This window comes from Ptychodera flava, chromosome 8 (genome assembly GCF_041260155.1).
Source record: "Ptychodera flava strain L36383 chromosome 8, AS_Pfla_20210202, whole genome shotgun sequence".
NCBI classification, from domain to species: Eukaryota; Metazoa; Hemichordata; class Enteropneusta; family Ptychoderidae; genus Ptychodera; species Ptychodera flava.
Window position 1 is genome coordinate 19,253,141 of NC_091935.1, and position 22,891 is coordinate 19,276,031.

General features: G+C 38.3%; 1 protein-coding gene across 1 annotated transcript; it reads right to left on the reverse strand.

The window, feature by feature from the left end:
• Positions 1–683: 683 nt before the first annotated feature.
• On the reverse strand, positions 684–21,435 carry LOC139138732 (uncharacterized). The gene is made up of 12 exons (XM_070707244.1): positions 20,883–21,435; positions 15,747–15,953; positions 13,831–14,052; positions 12,493–12,723; positions 10,866–10,951; positions 7,876–7,975; positions 7,142–7,461; positions 5,521–5,626; positions 4,803–4,930; positions 3,657–3,894; positions 3,271–3,362; positions 684–2,803 (listed from the first exon to the last, which is right to left on the reverse strand). The coding sequence occupies exons 1-12, from the start codon at positions 20,944–20,946 to the stop codon at positions 2,744–2,746; spliced, it is 1,854 nt and encodes a 617-aa protein (XP_070563345.1). The 5' UTR covers positions 20,947–21,435; the 3' UTR covers positions 684–2,743.
• Between the last annotated feature and the right edge of the window lie 1,456 nt (positions 21,436–22,891).

A 22,891-nucleotide genomic window follows, 5' to 3' on the forward strand; every position in this document is an offset into this window, starting at 1 on the left:
GCGTAAGCCTACTTAAGCGCCACTTGTCAAAATTCGCGATTCACGTTCTGAGGTTTAAGCTAGAAGAAGATGCATTTTCACTCAAATTTACTCTATCGATTCATGTACAATGATACTACGATATGTGTGTTTACGAATTCTACGCGTAGGGGCATTACAGTAAGGGACTTGATAGAAATTATAGAGAGGGAGGGCCAGTGTTTGTCAAAATGACACAGCGCGTAAAATAGTGACTCTTCAAGAGTGTTTTTAAAAAAGTGACCCTCAGACCCTCATAGAAAATTCTGAAAAGCAATCTTTTAAAAATCTTCTAAAAAGTGACACGCCCGTGAATTTGAGACTCGGCACATAAGAACCTGGCCCTATGGATTACAAAGAATTTGTTAAGAAATTTGATTGATCAATTTTAGTGCGAAGGAGGTCAATTTTGAAGTTAAAATCCGAGATCGCCGCAAGAGAAAGGGTTGAAATATTATTGAAGTGGATTTCGACACATAGGGAGAGGGTCACTGTTTGTAGCTCAAGAAAGTTAGGTAGAGTCACTTTTTCTTGCAAACATTTTGAAGGGCCACTATTTTCCGAAAAACACTGGCCCTCCTTTTGAATAATTTCTGTTCAGTCCTTACCGTAATAACCTCGGCCTCTACGTGAGAATTCGTACTACACACGTATCGCGGGCCACAACTTCATGCATTTAAAAGCGCCATTGAAGTCCTAATAATGATTTATCAGTGTACTTTACCGATAAAGTTAATTTGAATGAAAATGCATCGTTTCTAGCTTAAACTGCAGAACGTGAATCTTTAATCGTGCCACGTGGCGCTTGAATTAGGCTTAACCCCACCCCACCCAATTTAGTATGATCAAACTCATCATTAATGTGATGTTTCGCCATCTTTAATGATCTTCACCCACGCGTCACCTAAATTCTGTCTCGCGAAAACCTTTGAATCGCCGATCAAAGCTTTAACAAAACATCATGAAGACCCTAATTACTATAGCCAGGCCATATGTTACTGAGCCGATGTGCACTCGAGTCACGATTACAGTCAAGCTGATGTATGTCAGTCCTGTGCTGAACGGCATCCCAGTTGCTGTGGAAATATCGTCCTTTTCAGAATCCACACAAATACAACGTCAGCATAAAAACCGGACCGTGCCACGTTTACAAGTCATACTAAGTTTCTTTTATTTCGAAACGCAAAAAACAGGATTTGTGAACGTTCTCTTACGTATACCATAGGCATTCGTTAGTTGAACAACGTCAAGAACTACGTGGGTTGGGCTAATTCAAGAGCCCCGTGCACAAGTGCCGCCTGCCGGCGTGCTAAATTTTGCGAGCCTCGATTCGCGTTCTGCAGCTTAGGGTAGATATAGATTCATATTCACTTCAATTTACCTTTAGATCCTATACGTCAATGATATTAATAATGCACAGAGCTAAAATAAGTTTAGCCGTAAGCTGATGTTTCCTTACCGGCGACTGCATAAGGACAATGTTCAGCGCGGCCTCCCAGAGACATGCTTTTGCCAACTGTCGGCTTGACATAAAACCGGCGAGCAGGCTAACAGCTTGGGTCAGCTTGGGACGAATTTCAACTTGAAAGAGTATCTAGGTCATGCATAAAATATGACAAGAAGGGAGATCACAGGAAATACTAGTACGATGTGAAACCATGAATTGGCCATTCGCAGCATCCGAGTCTGTTCGCTTTTATTGATTTATGATTGATTGATTTAATCCACCATCCAAAAGGCAAATGCCTAATTACAGGATGAGGTACCCATAACCCGCTACCCAATGGAGCAATGAGGAGAAGAGTGAGTCACAAACTCACCATCAGTGAGTCTCTGCATGACTGTGGACTTACCAGGTCTCAAACTCACCATCCTCTGTTAGTGAGACCGATACCCTAACCATTGCTTTTCAAACATCGAATTGACAGGAGGTTGAAATTATTGACATGGCTCACAAGGCTCCTTGGCTGGGCTAGGATTCCATCATTTAGTTTTACAGTTATAACCTAGGTCCCTACATGCAGAATTCGTAAACACATACATGAAAGGTCACCATTTCATGCATATAGAGGGCGCCGTTGAAGCCGTTATTGGGTATCAGTATAGATGAATCGATAAAGTAAATTAAAGTGAAACTCAGCCTGTATCTGTTCTGCAGAACGTGAATTGTGGCCCGTCAAATATGGTACGCCGGTACCAATTAATAGACTGTTGGACATATCCCTATCCACGGACAGTGTCCAGCTAACGAACGCCCGTGGCAGCTAGCTACCGATTGATCGTAGTATTCTCCATTACTAAATACAACGCACGATGCAATATGCTGTAGACTATACACAAGACGTTGTGTTCGTATGTAGGCACTTTTCTGAATTTTTTGCGTCATAGAATTGAGTGCAAGGCATTTCGAAGGAAAGGTCGAGTAAAAACAAATAGATAAACAATTTGTGCTGTGCCGTATGATGTGTATCTGTAAATCAATTTATCCGTAATTGAGTACAATCACTACGTCTTTTCTAATGCCAGGAATAGCGAAAACGAAAACCAATTAAGAATTTCAATTCCATTGCTTTACTATCTGTCAATCATAATAAGCAAACAATATGCACAGGAAACAAATTTTACGTCTTAAATTGTTTACAAGGTTGATGACAAAAATAGAATTTGACATTATACTTAATAATAAAGATAATTGGCATCTTCGTGTACGGTACCATTTCGGCATTTAGGTAGGCAGGTCTTTACATAGACACAAGATGGAATCGTTCGATGTTGCCTCTGAAGCCTAAACGGGAAAAATGTGATAAATTGAATATTAGTGTAACTGTGAGAGTTTGAATACTTTGAACTCTGTATGTTCTCAACATTCCTACCGCAGAAATGTATATTATGCTCTTATGTAGGTAAGTAGACATGGACTTGGCAGATTATGTATACTAAATTCCAACGCCATGTGTACTACCCGACAGGAGCTTTTACGATAATATGGACCACGGGTAGGAAATATAGGTCGTAATACGCCAATCATGTACGATTAAGTAAAAAATGGCCGCAAAGTTTTTTTAGTAATTTAGCGGAAATTGATTCACATAACTTTTTCAAATGTAAAAATAAATGGTTTATTGGATTGCCGATTTGACCAGGGCTACATACAAAAAACTGGTATTCCACTAAATGATATGAAACCTTTTAGCGCTTCTGTTGTTTATTTGTTTTATGATCTTCAGTACAACTCTTAAGTCTAGTACATACCCTGCAGCCTTTAGTGTCCCAGCTTGTTGTTTGTCTGTTGAAGTATTGGCACGTCTGTTGCATCAAAAGCAGTGAGAGTTTTACTCTTTGCCCTATGCGAATGAAAAAATACTTGATAAATAATTGCTCTTTATCAGGCAAATTAAAAACGGATGATTGCATCGGTCCAAAATATAAATGCTCTACTGCCAGTGCACATCTACGGTCAAGAATTGGTTACATAATTGTTTTCTCTTTTCTATTAGGTTCTTGAATCACTCACAATCAACTGGTTTACTACATCAGTGCTGCAGGAGAATACGTGATATGCACGGGTATCTTCTGTTATTACTATTTCTCCGAAGTGACGAAAGTACCGGAAAAGAAAAATTAATATAACCATTTACTGTGTGGAATTGTGACGTTCATATAACATTGTCCACTTTCCAGCGGGTTCTGTCTTGGAATGATAATACTGGCTTCTCTCCCAGAAAACCTGATAATTCTCGAGAAGTTCTGACCACGAATATTATCATCCTGATGCTGGACTTCACTGAGGAACTGTACATGTACTGTGGCGTTCAACTGCAGGATTTCTGAGCTTCTAATTACAGCGATGTTCATTCCGTGAGTTTGCTGCGAAATCTACACACACGAAAATAACACTATCGATATAGAATAGAGTATATGTTTCTAAATGTTACAATCATCTTGAATTGTGTAACATTTGACAGGATCTTTATGCAACTGTTACACAACTCGTTGAATCTGCTAGGTTGGCAATAATTTTCGTTTTGTTTGTAAACAATGTTCACCGTAGGAAATACAGTTACAAAGTGGAAATTATTAATCCAAACGATGTTAACACGCTCAAAACAGAGCTCACTTACCCAAATTGCCCAACATAAGTTCACTTTTCTTATCCTTTGCATGACATGAAATTGAAAGTACTTCGATTTCTATAGTTACCGACAGCCATAGTTCTGACCTTATGCTACAACATTTTTGCTTATAGAAAGACATATAATATCTACTTATTCTTCATCAGGGTTTACAAGAAGCGTGCAACAATATTCTAATTTTTTTTTATTATACTAATTTAATATTGAGGTTGCATAGAGTGACAGTGACGAGCAATTTTGCCTCGTTGATCGGTCAAGTGGAAACTTTCAGACAATAATGTCATCCATAACAAGAACTTGTTCACCATAATTTACAAGACAAGTGCAATTTTCCTAAAATGTAACATTACGCTTATAGGCACTTGTAATGTCGTAATTTTCCAGAACTGATGTTTAAGCTATGAAATTTAGCAGCACAATGAATCAGTTAGACTTTGATTACATTTTTGAAATTATTTGTTAGCCGGCGTGACTTTCTGGCTCTCCTGTGAACGTGTAACTTTGAATTCCTCATTTCTGTGCTCTTCAACTGGTGAGAGTGTAACTTTAATGGAGGTGCTTTACTCGGTCATGTATACTATCTAGGCTTTATACTGTCGTTAAGACAATAAGGACCTCAAATTGAAAAAAGTCTTTAACTTCCAGACATACCTCAAAATTCCATCCGAAATATGTTACATCATCTGCTTTAAAATAAACACCTGACGCATAACTCCCCGAGCTCGAGTCTGATCGATTAATGCCATACAGAATACCTATATCCTCATCTGCATTTGCAACTGAAAGTGTAAGACCAAAAGAAATCAGACATATGTCACTGTTGCATATGTCCAGTCATTTTCTATTTATGAATAATGATAATCTTTCTCTCACAGTCCATGTATGGGTTGTACAGGGAAAGTGCAGCGAAAACTTCTGGCTATAGTGACGTTGAAATTGTGTTGTGTTGAGTCTTGCCGAAATGGCGGGCAATGTACGCCATGCAACTATGAGTAAGCTTGAGTCCGACCAGGGAAGCAATAAACAATGCCCATCTCGATCTCGATCATTCTCATAAAACGTGGTATCATACTTGACACATTTTAACGATGTCATAAAGCTTGTTTTGGCTCACTACTATAAATTACACAAGGTGAACAGTATTTGAGATTACATTAAGAGAATAGTCATATGGCACAGCATAAGTTTTATCGATATCTAACTATTATTGCCATAAAACATTGAAAAGGTCGATGCACAATCGACAAACTAAGATTTATTTTATAGTATGTGACTACTTATCACCAAACAGTTTTACAAAACATTTTCTGGTCGTCTTTAATTCTTTGCCATTGAACTTGGAGCGAGGAAAGAAATGAAATACAATCACCTTCAATCCTTGTACCATTCCTTTCGGTAAACGACAAACTAAGCACATCTGTCAAACCACTTCCATCTTCCATCATTAGCAGTGATGTCCTTTTCAAGCGAATGGCCTACATTTATGTGTCAACATCAAAATAAAACATGGTGACACAAAGGAAACGCATATTCTGAGACGAAAGATTGGAAATGCAATCTCACTGGGATCACAGGTAAATATCAATTATGCTCACAGACAGTTTTTTACTGTTGTAATTAGGAATACTGTTTCATGTTTCTCAAGCTGATTTGCGTCAGACGGAGAACGTATTTTTACAGAGAGGGGTGGTTCATCGCATTGTCAGCTGGTCTGCTTTGAAGAAATATCGGTTCCATGGTGATGGCTTTCGTCTTTTTAATAAGGATTGCACAGTTATTTTGAAACGAGAAAAAAGGTTAAGAACAGTGTGTATTTAATTGTAAAAAGAAATCATTAAAACGTGAATTTTGAAGTTTACATAGACATAAAGTACTTGAATCACGTAGAAAATGATGGCGACCTTTTGTTTGAATGTCATTGCTCAGTTCAATTCATCAATGTCGATTCTCGAGTTCACAATTTTGACGATTATTATGGCGCGAATCCTCCACCTGTAACAATCTGCCATATCCAGTTGTGTATTTCGATCCAGAGCGGATGAGGCTCAAGTATCTCGATGCCATATATTATAGCAGTGCTCTCAAAATCTGCAAGTTGACTTATAATTTTTTTCACAGGTAACAAAGCCCACAGAGGAATGCTCTTAATCATGTAACTCATAGAGAAACGCTCATCTGGAATGGATAAACGTGTAACGTCATAGGGAGACACACGTTATCATTTGGTATTAATCGTCTAAATGGAAAGTTAACGTTTCGCCAATGTCCGAAACAGCCTCCGTTTTACACAATATCACGCATAAATTTTGCTTGAGTATGTGAAGTTCTCTTAAGGTAGTATGCACCTCGAAAGTGAAAGACTTAAACTTTTGCTCTAACTTTCCTCAAGGAATCTTTCAATCATTCTCTTTCAAAATCAAGAATAAAAGTAGGGGGTCACCGTGCAAATTTCGGTCCTAGAGAAACAAATTACCCAGAATTTACCGATATTAGAAATTCAAAATGGCCACCATCCCTGTGTTAACCCTATGGAGAAAAATAAAAATTATCGAATTTTGAAAAACTGAGCCGGTGAAAAGTTTTCTTTTACCAAGAGCTTTAAAATGAACCCCCACATGTGGTATATCAGAAGAGAATTGTAAAAGTTTGAGAGTCCGAATGTCTGTCCCCGAGGTGCGTTCTACCTTAAGGTGGTTGACTACGCAAAAGTATTTAACCATTCAATCTCAGAGTCTCCATAACTGTACATACATCAAATAAAGTTGATGCGGTATACGATTTGCATATATGCATATATGCATGTGAAATGAACTTTCAACACGTAGTTTTCACGGGTTAAAAAGTTTTGGGCCGGACAGTTCTTCACGGCAAAAGTTTACATCTTTCAGTTTTAATACGTAATACCTGAATGACAGCCGATTTCATTTTAATTTGCATTCTTTACTTTGTTTTCAAAACGAGATTCATGAAGCAGTATATGCCATACTTACAACAAGATTGATAGTCAAACCGGAAGTCAGGTGCAGCGTTGCACTTGGGGGAATACGAAAACCATTACCATCTCCTAGGGATACAAAAGTGTCGGAAATTTCCTCCGTAGTGTCTGTTTCCGCATGTAACACGATAGACGGGGTTTCGAAGATAATGGGACCGCTGCCAGGTGTGACACTGGTGAGAACAAACTTCGAAAGACGCTCCACTGTGTCGATGACAACGCCTATTAAATGATCTTCCGGCTCCAGAGTTGTGCTATTGACTCTATTGTAGGTTCTCAAAATGGTGAGCCCAGTGTCAAGTGCCGACAAAATTGCTGTCAATATGCACAGAGTTCGATGAAACATATTTTAAAAATGGAATATCAAAAATTCTTCTTACAACGCAAATCTTCTTAAGAAATTCGTTAAAACGCGTCTCTAAAATTTACTTCGGCGTATTCATGGAAATAGTATTTTGTGACACCTTTTATTTAAAGCCTCCACATCCTCTCTGTCTCTGTCGCCTGTCTGGCCATATCTCTGAAAGTGTATTAGTTTCTTTCCTTCTCCATTTACGCTTCTATCTCACTGTTTATGTCTGTCTGTCGGTCGGTATGTCTCGATGTATCCGTCTGAGAGCGCTTATCTGAATTGTCTTTCTGTGTCTCTCTGCAGGTCTACATTGTAAAATCATATGTTTGACTGTCTCACCCCGCTTCCTTAAAGCCTATCTAACTTTCGGAACTTACCATCAGCTATGTCCATGGTTCTTCCTGTTTCCAGTGTTCCTTCGTTAATTTTAGATAGTGAAAAAGTAACATCTGATAGCATTTCCATGTTTGCTATGGTCTGCGAGTTTAACATTTAACAAATGAAAAGATATACTAGTATATATTATATGTTAGGCTCTGCGTGATGTAAAAATTGAAATTCTCCTTATTTATTTCACCTGCATTTGTATTTGTGAGAGTTATTTAATGACTTTATAAACATATATTTCTCACGTACTAACAAACTATAAAAGAAATCGAATCAAAGTGCGTTTGCAGTAGAAAATGTTAAAAGTCAGCTGTAGAAATGGAAATTTCCACGATATATATATATATATATATATATATATATATATATATATATATATATATATATATATATATTCCTCGATTTCGATACACATATATCATACAAGTATATTGCTGTCGAAAATACAGCGATCTGCTTGATTGAGACGAGAAAATATCTCATATCTGTTCCAAATTTGCAATACAACACGGTTTGGACACGCGTGAGCTCCCAGCTTGGAAAAAATCTGTCCGTTTCAACGCCAGAATTTCGATATACTATTTATCACATAAACTGGCCCTTATCTCCACCTGTGTGACATACAGCAGCACAGATAAGAAATCCATATTACCCCTGTTGTACGTCATCAACCGGAACTTTTTTTCCTGCAATGGTGCCGCTCATACATGCACACCGCGACACAAACCGATTTGTCGTGATCAAGGCCGCGCTTTCATGACATTTTTACAAAAAGGTAACCCCATAAATCCAGATATGGAACCATAGAAGGCATGTCCAACAAAATTTCGAATCGCTAAAGCTTTAGCGAGAATCGAATCGAATCAAGAATCGAATGAGGATACCGTCGATCGTTTTAATGGCTCAGTAACGTCACGGCTCCAGTCGAAAGGCTCAATGTGGACGTCGTCGAACCTAGGGATCGCCAAGCGACGTCGTACCTGGCGATCCCGGTTGGCGATAAACCCGAAAGATACACCTCAACTTAAGTTCAACTTAATAAATGAGTATCGTATAATCTTCTGGAAAGCGACATAGAAGGCATAAGCATAAAGTCATTTGACGAACAATGATGAATTTCCTTCATCACACAAATTATTCCGTTGTTTCTTGATCGTAATCAAACCCGTAATGCTGTGGCCTTTAAGTTGTCGAGATGTAGCCTTAACTCTGCAGTGCAGCGCTGTAGAATCCGATTTATTTCGAAAGTTGACTAGGACAACACTCACAACAGAACAGAGTTCCCGTGAAGTAACAAAATTGGAATGCACCTACGGGCGATATATGTGTCACGGGCAAACATCAAAGTCCGTAAGACGAAAACATTGACGACCGAGATTGCCACCGATGGAGACCGGTGACGGCAGTGAGACTGCGCCCACTACAAGCGTACAATCTGTGTGTCATCGATCGGAATCGTTCGGGCTCGCCTAGGTAGTAAACTTGAGATATTTTACAAGCCACGGCATCTCTAAGAATGATAACTACTGTTTCGATCATGTCGTTGCATTAACTTCATAAATATAATCGTAAATTGCCTAAATAAATCAAAATACTATGGCTATCCGTCGCTAGCGCGGTGAAAGCTATGTCCGCCGATGGCCGACAAGCCTTGGCATCGGTCCAGCGCGAGACAATGATTGGCACGCGCACGTGACCGAATCCGTATGTCTGATTTGTGGAGATACCATTCGATGTATCAAAATTTCAGCTTGATCGAATTTATAAATGAAAGTATACCTGTTAACATTTGCACGTCTCCTGGATTACGGGCCGCTTTACTCATTAAATCCGCGTAAACAAAACACAAAATCGCGACAACAATCACGCAATTCGGTACTATAATTTTGATCCATCCACATCAAAGAAAAATAAGAAGACTTTTCATGTGATAAATATATAATCCCACGGAATTTTTCTCTTTTTGACGTCATCGTACACTCGTGTTTTTCGTGGAGCCGCACACCGTATTTTATGAATTCAGCTATGCACGCACGCGCGTTCTGAAACGTTCTTTTTTAGAGTTGGTATGAGGCTGGGCGCTCCTGAACTCTCGTTCCAACTTCGGCCGTAAATAACGACATTGTCCTCTTGTTTTTAACGTTAGCATATTATAATTGGGCTATAAACGGTGCGCTCGGGTATTTGGTTGCTGGTATGAGACCTGGGGTGAAAATTAGTATATTTGGGTAAAAAATCATCGAGCGAAGCCAGGTGATAATGTCCCGCCAAATATGTTAATTTTCACCCCAGAGGTCTTATATCCGCTAACAAATAACCGAGCGCACCGTTTATAACGTCTAAATATGAGCGGGCAATTACATCTACAAAGACGAGTATCAATGTCACAGGGGAAATGGCAATGCTGTATACTTTATTTTAGACCAAAATTCTTCCAATAAAATAAACATTATTGCCGGTATACACGGAATTATGTCAGTGCCCGAGGGCAGGTGACAATTTGCCCGACGCCAGGAGGGCAAATTGTCTCATGCTGCGAGGTCGACAAAAGAAGAGTAACGTGCAAAGTATAGTTATCCTGGTTTCAAATCTCATCGATCCGAAGGTACAAATTCTCACTGCTTATTTGCCTCTGAGTCACCTACTTTTGTTGATTATACATTGCGTATTCGCATCAAAAGTGGCGGTAAAATCGTCGACAGTGACGTTGAAGGACCACTGTCCATAATTTCGAATATGTACTTCGGAAGGTCTCGACGAAGTCTCGTTAACAGCAAAAAAAATTTAAAAATATATATTTGCGGTTAGTTGACAAAAGAATTGAAATAGTACAAGTATCGTATTTCGGAAAGCAATCAAGGAATTTGACGCTAGTCTAGAGAAAAGGCAGATAAAACATGTTGTCTAATGAATTTAGTAGTGAACGCTGGTAAGTTGGCAACTATGTTTCTACTGATACTTTACAAAATCGTCATATTACCTCAGCCACGTCGACGACGTTGTCCGACACTTCATTCCCCTTTCCCAGACTTGATAGGTTTCTCATAATTTCATCCAATAAAGATTCTATTAAAGTCAATGTAAAAATAAGATACCTTTGAGAATAACGTCAGTAAAATACCCTTCTGATATATTAAAAGTGCTAGATTAGAACGATTAATTTATGTTATTGAACTTTCACTTATCTCTGAAAAGTTAACAATTTCAAAAGTACAGAAAAGAAAAGATGCCCACATTTGAAAGTGCAAGAGGGTGTTGAATTTGGTGCTACACATTTTTAGCGTTTCGAACCCCTCAATGCTGAGACTGATAATTCGGTCAATAGGTTCTTCCACTGATATTTCTTCCTTCATATGTGTCTGCCTACTCGACTGATTTCTAGCAAGACCCCTTAGTTTCACTTTCAATTTACTCTCATGTAGGAACATCAATCATGGCAATTCAAAGCAACTGTTTGATGCCTTAAAATCGCCATGATATTAAGTCATCTGAAGACGAGACATTATCCTCTCTTAAAGCGCCTCTATTGTCAGTTATGAAGTTACGTATAACTGAACTTGACTATGGTTGTTACTTCAATGACACGGGGCAACAGTTGTTATGTTTGTCAATGGTTCCATTTTTTTGCACCAAGTTCAGAGCGTCAATAAGTAGCTGAGGAAACAACCGTTCAAGAACTTCAAATCGTGAGGTATGTGCAGTTGTCTTTAAATTTATACATTCGTTTCTCTTAGATTCCTTTGTTTTCCACAAGTTTGCGATTTTAAAAGACCGTTAAATGTATTTCAGATATGTACCGCCGGGTGTGAAAGTTTGTGATATAAGCAAATTGCCAGCAAATTCAACACATTACCTTGCAATATATCGTTCATTCTATCCATTTGTCCTTGAGTTTGAATGATATGTTTATCAATGGTTTAAGTTAAGTACCATTAAATTTACAAATTTTCAACTACCTGACATGAAACTGATAAATGTTGGGGTTTTTTTTTAGTTTCGTATTCTTTACTTCAGTCATGCAGCATATTTGCGATATGGATATATTTATAACATTTCATCAACTTCTGTTAATTCCTTCTATAAGACACAGCTATAACGCACTGATGAGTTCTTAGCCATCCCTGGCGAGAATCTATGTACCAGATTTTACATCTTTGAAGTATAACACCATGCCAACATATAAGCACACTACACACCCCCACACACACACACTGAGTCACAAACAGACCGACATCCGTAAGTAAATAGCTCACAAGTGTGAAACATCCGGCGGGGTACTCTTGATATTTTCATGCGGAGGTGTGAACCTAAAGTTGAAAACATCTACCCATGTACATTCCAAAATTATGACCCATTTTTAGGGATTTACTCTGCAAACTTCGGGGAATTTTCACCTTTATTCTGTTGTATGTTAAGGTTTTCCTAAAGCTTGGGACATTTGCTTTGTTATCGACCCAAGTTTAGGGTTTTTCGGATGAAAAGTCGACCCATGTTTACGGGATTTTTTCGTGAAAAAGTGACCCATTAGTGCGGTACATACCCGTAGACATCTTTTCTATGGGAGTAACCCCCCCCCCTCCCGATGAAACATCAGCTGACAATTTTACCTCGCAATGTAACAGTAAATTGGCATGACAATGAGTTGTTCCAAGCATCCACGGCCGTATATGTCACGACCGTGTTTCCAATATGAAATTCACTTCCGCGATCATGGCTTCCAGAGACTTTCAGATTTCTCGAATAATTAAAGACCGTTGGAAAATCCCAAGTCACAGTTGCTGTCATCTCTTGCGGCAGTGCAGAGGCTTCTATGTCATCCGGACATGAAATGACGGGCTCTGTGAAAAGATAATTGTCAAGGTACTGTGTTCACTTTTTTCATGGACCGAACAACATTCAGTTTGCAACTTGGCTGTCTCCCTGTATCAATAATTAAAAAATAATAAACAGATTTTCAGACGTATTTATTTCAAGACATGCTATAAATAGTCATTAAGACAGACTGGGAAGTTTTGAGCTTCAGACATCGTTCTCAAAAAATTTAATTCTCAAATAATTTATGCTGTTGGAAATACTGGCCGCTCATAAACAAGACAATAAACTCAATATATGTGCATCTTTACTTTTATTGTCAAAGTACCACCGACACCCACAAAAAACCAAATGGTTCAGTCCAGGTATTTGCAACTCTGCCATCCGACTGGTCAACAGGAAATCAACCATAGGTGTCTTTTGGCACGCGTATACGCCAGTCACTTAGGCTACGGTAATCTGCACCACTTATCACCATCGGGAAGGTACTCCTCCCCTATACCACTGGCGATCCCACCCTCAAGGCACTGCGTCATTCGACCAAGCATTGTTATTGTAATTTCCTGCATAAAATTAACAGCGAGGTCAACCGGTCAAATCGTCTTGGGCTTTCCTGACATGAATGCTGGTCGAGAAGATGAAGAAAGGGTCAATAAAGTAGATAGCTTTAATACCGCGTATGACTTCGTTTTCTTTGCTTATTTTGCTTGACCAACGTCGTTTCCTAACTCCCTAGCATATGTAATTGGTAATGATACCCCGCGTACACTTCACCTTCTCAAATATAGATATGTTTTACAAATATGGCTGTATTAGAGGGTTTTCCAGGAATTACCAACGGATAGCGCGATGTGATGCAGGGTATGATTACGTGGCGCAGTCGTTGAGATAGTTGGATTGATGAACATTTATCAATAATCACCTAAAGTGGTTTTTATGAGAAAGCAATGGAAGAATAAACCCTCTCAAAAGTCTTAAAGTAAAATAAGAGGGAATTTAAGGAAACGAGCAAAATCTTTACCAAGATAAACCGAACAGACAAATTGAATATGGGAAACAGATATCGTACAGAATCAATGAGGTTTGTAAAATATCTTAAGGGGCCTTTTCAAGTCCCATTGGTGTGTACTTACCAACAAACTGCCCCCATACTTCCATTTCGCACATACACATGGTCCTCTCTAAGATTGAAGATTGTTTTAATTTGGTCAGTGTGGCGTATCTTCCAATGATAGGCTCGGAACAGTGAACTGAACGTCGAACAAACTTATCTGCAATATCTCCTTGAAAACATCTTTCATTTTCAGTAATATCGTAAGAGTTACCTATCGTTATTTTGATGCTTTTATGAGATGCTGCAAAATAGAACATAGTAGACATGAGCTAAACATGGTTGCATGGGATACAAACCAAATGGACGTTCCAAAAACAACTGGTATATGCGTTTGAAACTCTATGGATCCCTTGTTGTAAGTACTTTGTGCTCTGCATTTTGTTATCCGTAGTCCGTTTTAATATAACCTTTGTATGACAAGTTTGGATTTCAACAAAGTTAATACCTCGATATAACAGGCTCTAGCACCCTTGAAAGCGAAATCCTATGGCTGGCTTATTTGTCACTAAAGTGATTATGTTATCTCGTCAATATCGGCTAATTGTCGGCTTACCCCTGCACGCCCTCCTTTTTAATAGGCTGGCAAACAGTGGGCATATAGTTGTACAGACAATAAGCTTTTCTGAAGGCTTATTGGCATATATATATATATATATATATATATATATATATATATATATATATATATATATATATATATATATATATATATATATATATATACGAATGAATGGCCGTCAAGTCATCATTGGATTTTAATCTTATTTACATAAATATTCAGGTTGGTTTAATATTAAGCCACCTCCTGTTAATCGAACAAGTGAAAATTCACTTTGCAAAGCTTTAATGGTAAATACTGTACAAACCTATATCTTTTCTGCGTGGTCGAGAGGGTTAGTCAATTATAAATTAGCGAAAAAAATACTTTCTTGAAAAGAAATAAACTGGCTCTGATCACGAGGTAAATCAAATATAAATCAGATATTTTATGTCTACGTAAACTACAGGGCCAGACAATTTGAATTCTTGCTTTTTTAACTGAAAAAATAACCTCGATATATATTACAATACAATATTTTTCTTACGAAAACCTTAGGCGATTAAAGTTTCGAACTGTTCAACATCAGTGAATCAAATTTCGTAGTGATAGTAGGGCTTATGGCAAAAAACAGGGCACATTAACTTTGCAGGCCCTGTGCGAGAGTACTTCGGCCTCGTCATGGGAACTTGTAGCTTCAATTGTATTTTGTAACCATTGTAGTTTGTTCTTATTGCCATTACAAATAAATATTTGTATTAAGGTAATGGAAGGTTATGGTAGCAGACTATTAGGGATATTACAAGTCATTAGGACTATTGTAAAGTCATTCTATCTGTTGCTGCTGCATATTATTTCAACTTACAAGTTCATAGTGCCTATAGACTGTCATGGCACACTTTTGAAGTCATACCTATCGCAGTGTAATCATAGAAATGCAGGCGAGGGCAAAGAGGCAAAACGATAATATTTGAGATAAAAACAAGCAAAAGTACAACAGTATTGTAATTCTGTGCTTTCACCATTTACATTCATTTTATAAGGTACACATGTCATTTTACTGTGACTGTCGTTGCAAAGATACATGTATTATGTGCATTTCTTGAAGAGTGTTAAATTTTGTATAAACGAAAGCTTAAAGTTCTGAGCAAAACGAGACCCTAGCTATCTCTTGGTTCTGGATAAATGAAAAACTTGACCAGACGGGAGGGAAACATATTGCCACGCGCCTATATTAGGTCTTCTAAACGCAGAATCTTTCATGTGGTGCAGGCTTTTTCTACAGCCATTTGGCTTATGACATTGCCAGTCTATTGTTGTTCATTTTGACATAGTTTGTCTAATTAACTGGTACCGTGGTCTGTCTTTGTCATATGTCAATACTATGTTATACTGACCTCCGCCTTTACAGTTAGCATGCACTGTGTCCATGATAACGTTTGTCACGCTGTAATAACCTCCTAAGTCGATAACAAAAGTAGGCTTGTATACTTTCTTTGTAGTTGCAGCACACGTGCCTTGGTCACCATCACTCAAATAAGGCAAGCTGGTTGCATTCCCGCTGATGGGGACCACGTCCACTACTTTGTGGAGGGCAACATTTTCTGAAAGAACGGACATTATATTCCATGTATTTGAAGTTCAGAGGCGAAAAAACAAAGTTCCTACATGTTTGTAGAGATAATCCAAGAATTTGAACCATTTCATGACAAAGTTATACTCTTTGGTTGTATGAAGTTGCGACTCGCGCTAGCGCCATGGACACACATACAAGTGTGTGAGAAGAAGTTAGTATTCACGCAACTCATCATATGGAAAGGTAAAATTCTTATCTCTTCTCGGCATTGCTTTTATAATTACAACAAAGCAAAAGTGAAATGTTTGACTACTACAATAAAATAGGTTGCCTTGTGCGGATTGTATACTTGAGAAATTCAACGAGCTTCTCTTGAATACTAAGGCCCTGCGGTCATCGGACAACTCAGGAATTCTTGCTCCCGGTATAAATAAAATGTTCTTTGGCACCCAGGTGGCGAAGGTATTGGTATGTGGTGGACTGTTCCATTTTCTTGGTGGGATCGCAGGTATAATTCATCAAGTAAAATTTGTGTACGTGGCGATATTTAGAGACAAGTTCTGACCTTTGGTTGAATAGACTGATTTTGTTGATTATGTAGTTTTTTTTCTGCGAGGCACAAGTCGAAGCCTTCTGTTTCGTTGGTGTATGCTGTTGCCCTAGTGACGATGAACCAGTTGATGGTGAATGGCAGCCCTCCTTGTTTAGTTTCCATGTGTGTTTTGCAAGTTCGGCGCTATTTGCGTGTTTCTTATGAGTACCTGTGGTTGGTGAAACGGCTTTTGAAAATTGATTCTGTTAGTCCGTAGCAGCATTTAGTGTCTTCATTTTCTCCTTTCACTCTTTCACTTTCTATATGACAGATGTCACTCGGCAGTTTCCATCTAGGAGACAGTTTTCATTCTTTCGGCAGTTGCAGGCCTTCTGTGTCGCATCATATTGTGATTCCCCTGACATTAGCGATGTCAGCACAGCGATAACAATAGCACCACTTTCTTCCAAAAAATATTCTAAGCATACCTAGCAACATCCTTGGTTGCATTTGAATCTTTTTCGTGGGGTTTTAACTTTATTCCTTCCGGCACATGAATGTAAAATGAAATGTTGAACAAACAAAGAAAAGAAAGAAAATTTGCGACTCGCGCTAGCGCCATGGACACACATACAAATATGAGAGAAGAAGTTAGTATTCACGCAACTCAAACTTCCAAACTGCAAGAATTAGTGTATTTCGGGAAACTTTAAAACTGCTGACGTTTCTCGTGCACAGTTCAACATTGATCGTAAAACATCAAGGCTGGTATTTTATGGTAAATGTCATCAAGATCGAGCGATTTCGGCAGAGTATATGATAATGGAGTGTACTCTCAGATATCAATATTCAGCGCTTATAATTCTTACTTCAGTGCGAATGCGTTGTATATATTTTACTTACAGTATGGCAAATCGAAACAGGCCGGGCAACACATTTGAAATACTGGCATTAGGAAACTCAATAGACACTAAAGCTCGCAGACTCCGTTTCGATTCAAAACGTTGTAAATGAGGACATGAGCGTTACAGACGGGCAAAGCTTTCTTCAGAATAGTACATATTACATATTATTGCCTGAATACATGGGTTTAGGTACCCGAGAGCTGGTGACAACCTGCTCTCGGTCAGGTTTTCAAATTTTTGTATATTATGCTCCACAAAATAAAAGGAAAGTCGATGTTTTCATGTAAAAAGTGGCAAGGTCACAAATTATTACTCCGTCAACTGGTGACTTAAAACCATCATGATCGCTTTTGAAAACGGAACAGCAATTGGCTGAACTCAATTTGATATGTGTAAATCTAATGTCTGTGCCATCAAGATCTCCATTGCTACAAAGATAATCAATTTGGTTCTGAGCTCATTTCTGGTTGTCTACATCGTTTCACAGTGCACATTACAAATGTCGCTTCAATGTGCCAATTCGTTCAACGAGTCTCAGAGTGACGTGCCTCTGATATTGTCGGATACTTTTGGTCACTCTGCCGCCGGGTTGCACACTATTATTCTGGTAAAGACTTGTAAGTACATATCGCCCTACTAAAGGCAAGCCAATAATCTATTTTCCTTCATAATTTTACTAATCAAGCGCCAATCACCTGATCGTCATATGCCCACATCACGCAATCCTTGTGACATTTGCCGTAAAATATCAGCCGTGATATCCTACGGTAAACGTCGATATATGTACGATAAATCTCCTCAGTTTAAGAGTGTTCCCGAACCACACCTGCACTTTTATCGTTAACAAAGTAAACAAACAAAATGGCTGCCGCTCTCCGCCTACGATGCGATTTTGTCGAAATAAAATTTGAAGGGCTTTCAGGACGATATTTCGGGTAGCGAATTACCGGACTAATATGTTGAATCTTGTCAAGTTATCATGTGGTCATTATATCAAAGCTCCTGCAATTTTTCAGACAAGCCCAAGCAAACACTGTATCGTTCTAACGGCACGGTCTGTGACCTCCAAACAGGTGGTGCGCGAGTAACAGCAATGTCGCGCGCGACACCTGTTGACATGGCAAAACTCAGGTTAACAAAAAAATGGCCGCCTCTCTCCGCTCCATACGACGATCGAATGCTATCGAAATCGGGAAAGCAGGGAAAAGTTTTCGATCGGTAGCGATTGTAATAACATATAGCTTAATAAAAGGTTCTACTCAATTGCCTATTTTTGAGAGCCGACGTGTTTTTTCTTATAATGTTCATTTAGATATCCGGCTTTGTCGCGCAAGGTGTTGACTTCTGCGAAAACCTGGTCGTAGGCCTATAGTTTAGGAATGAAGCCTGTTTACACAAATAGTTTATATTTATACGCAAGGCGGAATGAAAGTAAATCCTAAAATTAAAGGTTTTCCTATCATTTGAAAACATCTGGGTATGGGTATATGATACCCGTGGCCACTTTAGTGTTGATTAAGCATGTCTGGTGCAAGCAAAAATTCTGTTTGTATAAACGAAACAAAGTGGTGGTCGGTGTAATAAATGTAAGGTTCACTATCGGCACCCCACTGTTAGGATTGAGATAACGTTCTACTAAAAGGTCTCGCTTGCCCAATTCAAATCGATCACAACACTGCACTGTAGACAAGCTGGACGCGAATATGATACGGGAAAATCCTTCAGTAAGGACGTGGGCAACTTGATTGTTCAAAATATAAGACATTGTGGTGGCAATTTGGCATCTAGCGAGGCACCACGAGGAGTTACAAAAAACAAGCAAGCGACCGTTTTAAGATAAGCGTGGAGGGAGCCAGAAAAGTTTGAAGAGATACACATGTATCAGGTCAGGTTCCCTTCAACCGGGATGAGAAAAGTGTCGTTCATGGTTACACACATGTGAATACATGTACATGTAAAATGCTACCCCGACTGTACTTTACTCTTACCTTTCCGTACCAAGTGAAATTGGAGTAAGTTTATTCACGTTTGTAGGAAAGAAACATGGCTTAGTGCAAGTGAATGTTTATTTCGAAAGTTTTGCAGTCAAGATGGGCGATGTCTGTAATTTAATTGCTAACATTTTCAAAGTGACATTTTCTCAATTCCCGCGTCTGAACAAAGTCTGAACACGACACTTACGATACACGCTATAGTATCGTTGGTATTCATTCACTGCAATATTGAAATCGGCACAAAATGTGTGATGTTCTGTAACACTGACTGCATTTGAAACACATGAGTTTTACCTGAAACTAAATACTGATAGGCAAATGCTGTGGTCAACAACACACAGTGTATTTTATAATCACTCCGTAATTTCAGGCTAATCGGCGTGTCCATGGGTACCGATAGTAGGATCATTATCACCACTGATACAGGGTAAAGTAACCTTTTTATCACCCTTCTGCAGACAGGATTTCTGCTTGCACCAGACAGGCTTGATCAACACTAAAGTGGCCATAATGATAAATAAGTTAATACCAGGTATCGCCTGAGTTCTTTGCGTCATATCAGCATTCCTGTCTTTTGTGCTGCGTCATCAGACGCTTGACTTCGTCTCGTGTCTGACCCAGCACAAATGATACTTAATATGCTGATACGGCACAGGAACAGGCGATATTGGGAAATAAACTCTAATTATTTGAAAGTAAAGATGACAATAACAGCGCAACTCGTAAAGTTGTGTTTATTTTGTGGTTTCCCGTGCACTTGACATTAGTGCTTTTTCTTGACGTTCACTGTAAATTGACAGGGTGTATCTCTCGTTAGCATCATGGGACCTTCCATATCAAACTTTACTACGAAGATGCATTTTAAGAAGCCATGAGGAGTTTTCAAATTCTCAAACTCCCTGAATCTGATTGCTTGAATGAATGAATAAAGCAGATTTTCTGACATGGATTACCCCGTTACTAAAGCACAGCTTGTATGTTGATTAACTTGATGAAAACATTATGCGACACCTAAATAAAGGAAACTGTCGACAAGCGACTCAAATATGCATCTGTTAAACGCTTGTGGCGATGAAGTAGTATCTCTTGCGCTAATTATTCATGTTTATTCGGTCACAAAAGGACACCGTAAAGTCGCCCTCTCTCCACCACAACCTTAACCAAACTAAGCTCTACACGGCCATGGAATAAAACTACCATATACACAAAAAATATGTTCAGCACCAACCTATTCGAAAAAACACGCAGAATTTAATCAGGCGAGCAAATAATTTAAAATACAAAAGGAATGCTTATAAACAAATGGAGCAATACAGCGAAACACATAAAATATGATAAAAGAAAAGATTGAACATCAGCAAGGGATGAAAAAGAATCAAATACTCATACAAATCTTTTAAACGTTTACAGATGTCAAAATACAGGCATTTAACAAATGCTTGAAAATTATCCCATCTTCAACGTGATCACTATGTGAATGTACTCATTTTCATCTTACACTCATGAAATGATCATATTCTACTTACCTAATGCCCTAGTCTCGTGCATCCAGTGAATAAAATAAACCAGTAGGAAAGCGTTCACATGCATTGTTCCGTATGATCAGTCATATCGTGAATGTGAATTTCGACGTTGGACGTTGGCGTTAACCTCTCTAAAGTTTTTGGCAGATGTCACGTGTGTGCTGAACGACTGCAATGTTTTTAAGTTCCATCTAACAGTGAAGGAGACATTTACATCGACAAAAGATGTAAATGGGCTATTGTTTCTCGATAATTAACTTGTGATGTTTGGCATACGAAGTCCATAGCTAATTTCTGTCAACATTACTTATTTATTGGTAAAAAAATTACTCGCCTTTTACAAAAGTAATTATCAACGATTCCATTTAGACTGGCAGGGCACAAAGACAAAATACATGGGCGAAGCTAGGCTTTCTCTGACAGCTCGACGTTTAACTTCTCTAAAGTTATCGGCAGATATCACGTTTGTGCCATATCGTGAATTGAAATTTGAAGGGTTTCTCTGACAGATTAACGTTTAACCTCTCTAAAGTTTTTGGCAGATGTCACGTGTGTGCTGAACGACAGCAATGTTTGTCAATTCCACCTGTCACTGAAAAAGACCCTTACATCGACAAAAGAGGTAATTGAGCTATCGTTTCTCGATAATTAACTTGTTATGTTTGGCTCATCAGGTTGATTGCAAATTTCTGTCGACATTACTCATTTATGGGTAAAATAATTACTCGCCTTTCACAAAAGCAATTATCACGATTGCATTTAGACTGGCAGGACACAAAGACAAAACACAATGGCGAAGCTAGGGTTTCTCTGACAGCTAGCCGTTTAACTTCTCTAAAGTTATCGGCAGATATCACGTTTGTGCCATATCGTGAATGGAAATTTGAAGGGTTTCTCTGACAGATTAACGTTTAACCTCTCTAAAGTTTTTGGCAGATGTCACGTGTGTGCTGAACAACAGCAATGTTTTTCAATTAACCATCTATCAGTGAAAAAGACCTTTACATCGACAAAAGAGGTAATTGAGCTATCGTTTCTCGATAATTAATTTGTTATGTTTGGCGTAAAAAGTTGGTAGCAAATTTCCTTCGACATTACTTATTTATGGGTGAAATAATTACTCGCCATTCACAAAAGAAATGATCATTATTAAGTCAATTTTGACTGCCAGGACACAAAGAGAAAACACATAGGCGAAGCTAGGGTGTCCGAAACCACATTCAAGTTCACTGCTAACAAATTGCTAAGAAAGTTTGAACAAATTATCCATAGCGCTCCTAATAAACATAAATTTCCTTGTAAAATGGGATAAGATATGGAAACTATAAACATCGGCGCCTAGTGCTACTGCGTACTTTTTTTTAATTTCGCAGCGTTATACCAGTTCATCTGTTGAATCTTCCTCAACTCTGGATTTTGCAAACATGGGTAAAGGTATAATATAAGGTATATATAATTTCCAGGAAAATCTATGTCCTCTGGCTCTTTTTCATGAATAAAGCAACCATAGGTCACAGTTGAATTTCCGTTGCATTATGCAACGAACATATTTATACTATCAAATCTGAAACTTTCTTTTTCACCTTCATTATTTATCCAACAATGTAACGTTCATTCATACATGTATGCGCATGCATATATTTTACAAAATTTGCAAACAATTGTTTGTATATATAAAAGCTACGTACTAACATCATATTAAATGTACTGTTTCGATTAAAACCTCCAGAAACCTATGCATGCAGGAACTAAAAAACCATTATTTCGACCTTATTGATATAGATGACAGATGAACAATTTGAACACATTGAAATATTTCTTGTTATTCTCTTACGCATTAAATGTTATGATACTTTTGAGAAATAAAAGTCACAAAAAAGAACAAGCACAAACATCATGAGTTGTATAATTAATTTATTTATATCATAGTGCCCCACTATGGAAGGCTATATTTTGAGGACATTTTAATAATTCTAATCTTGTCGTCAGAGTTTAACCGTGATGATGTCATT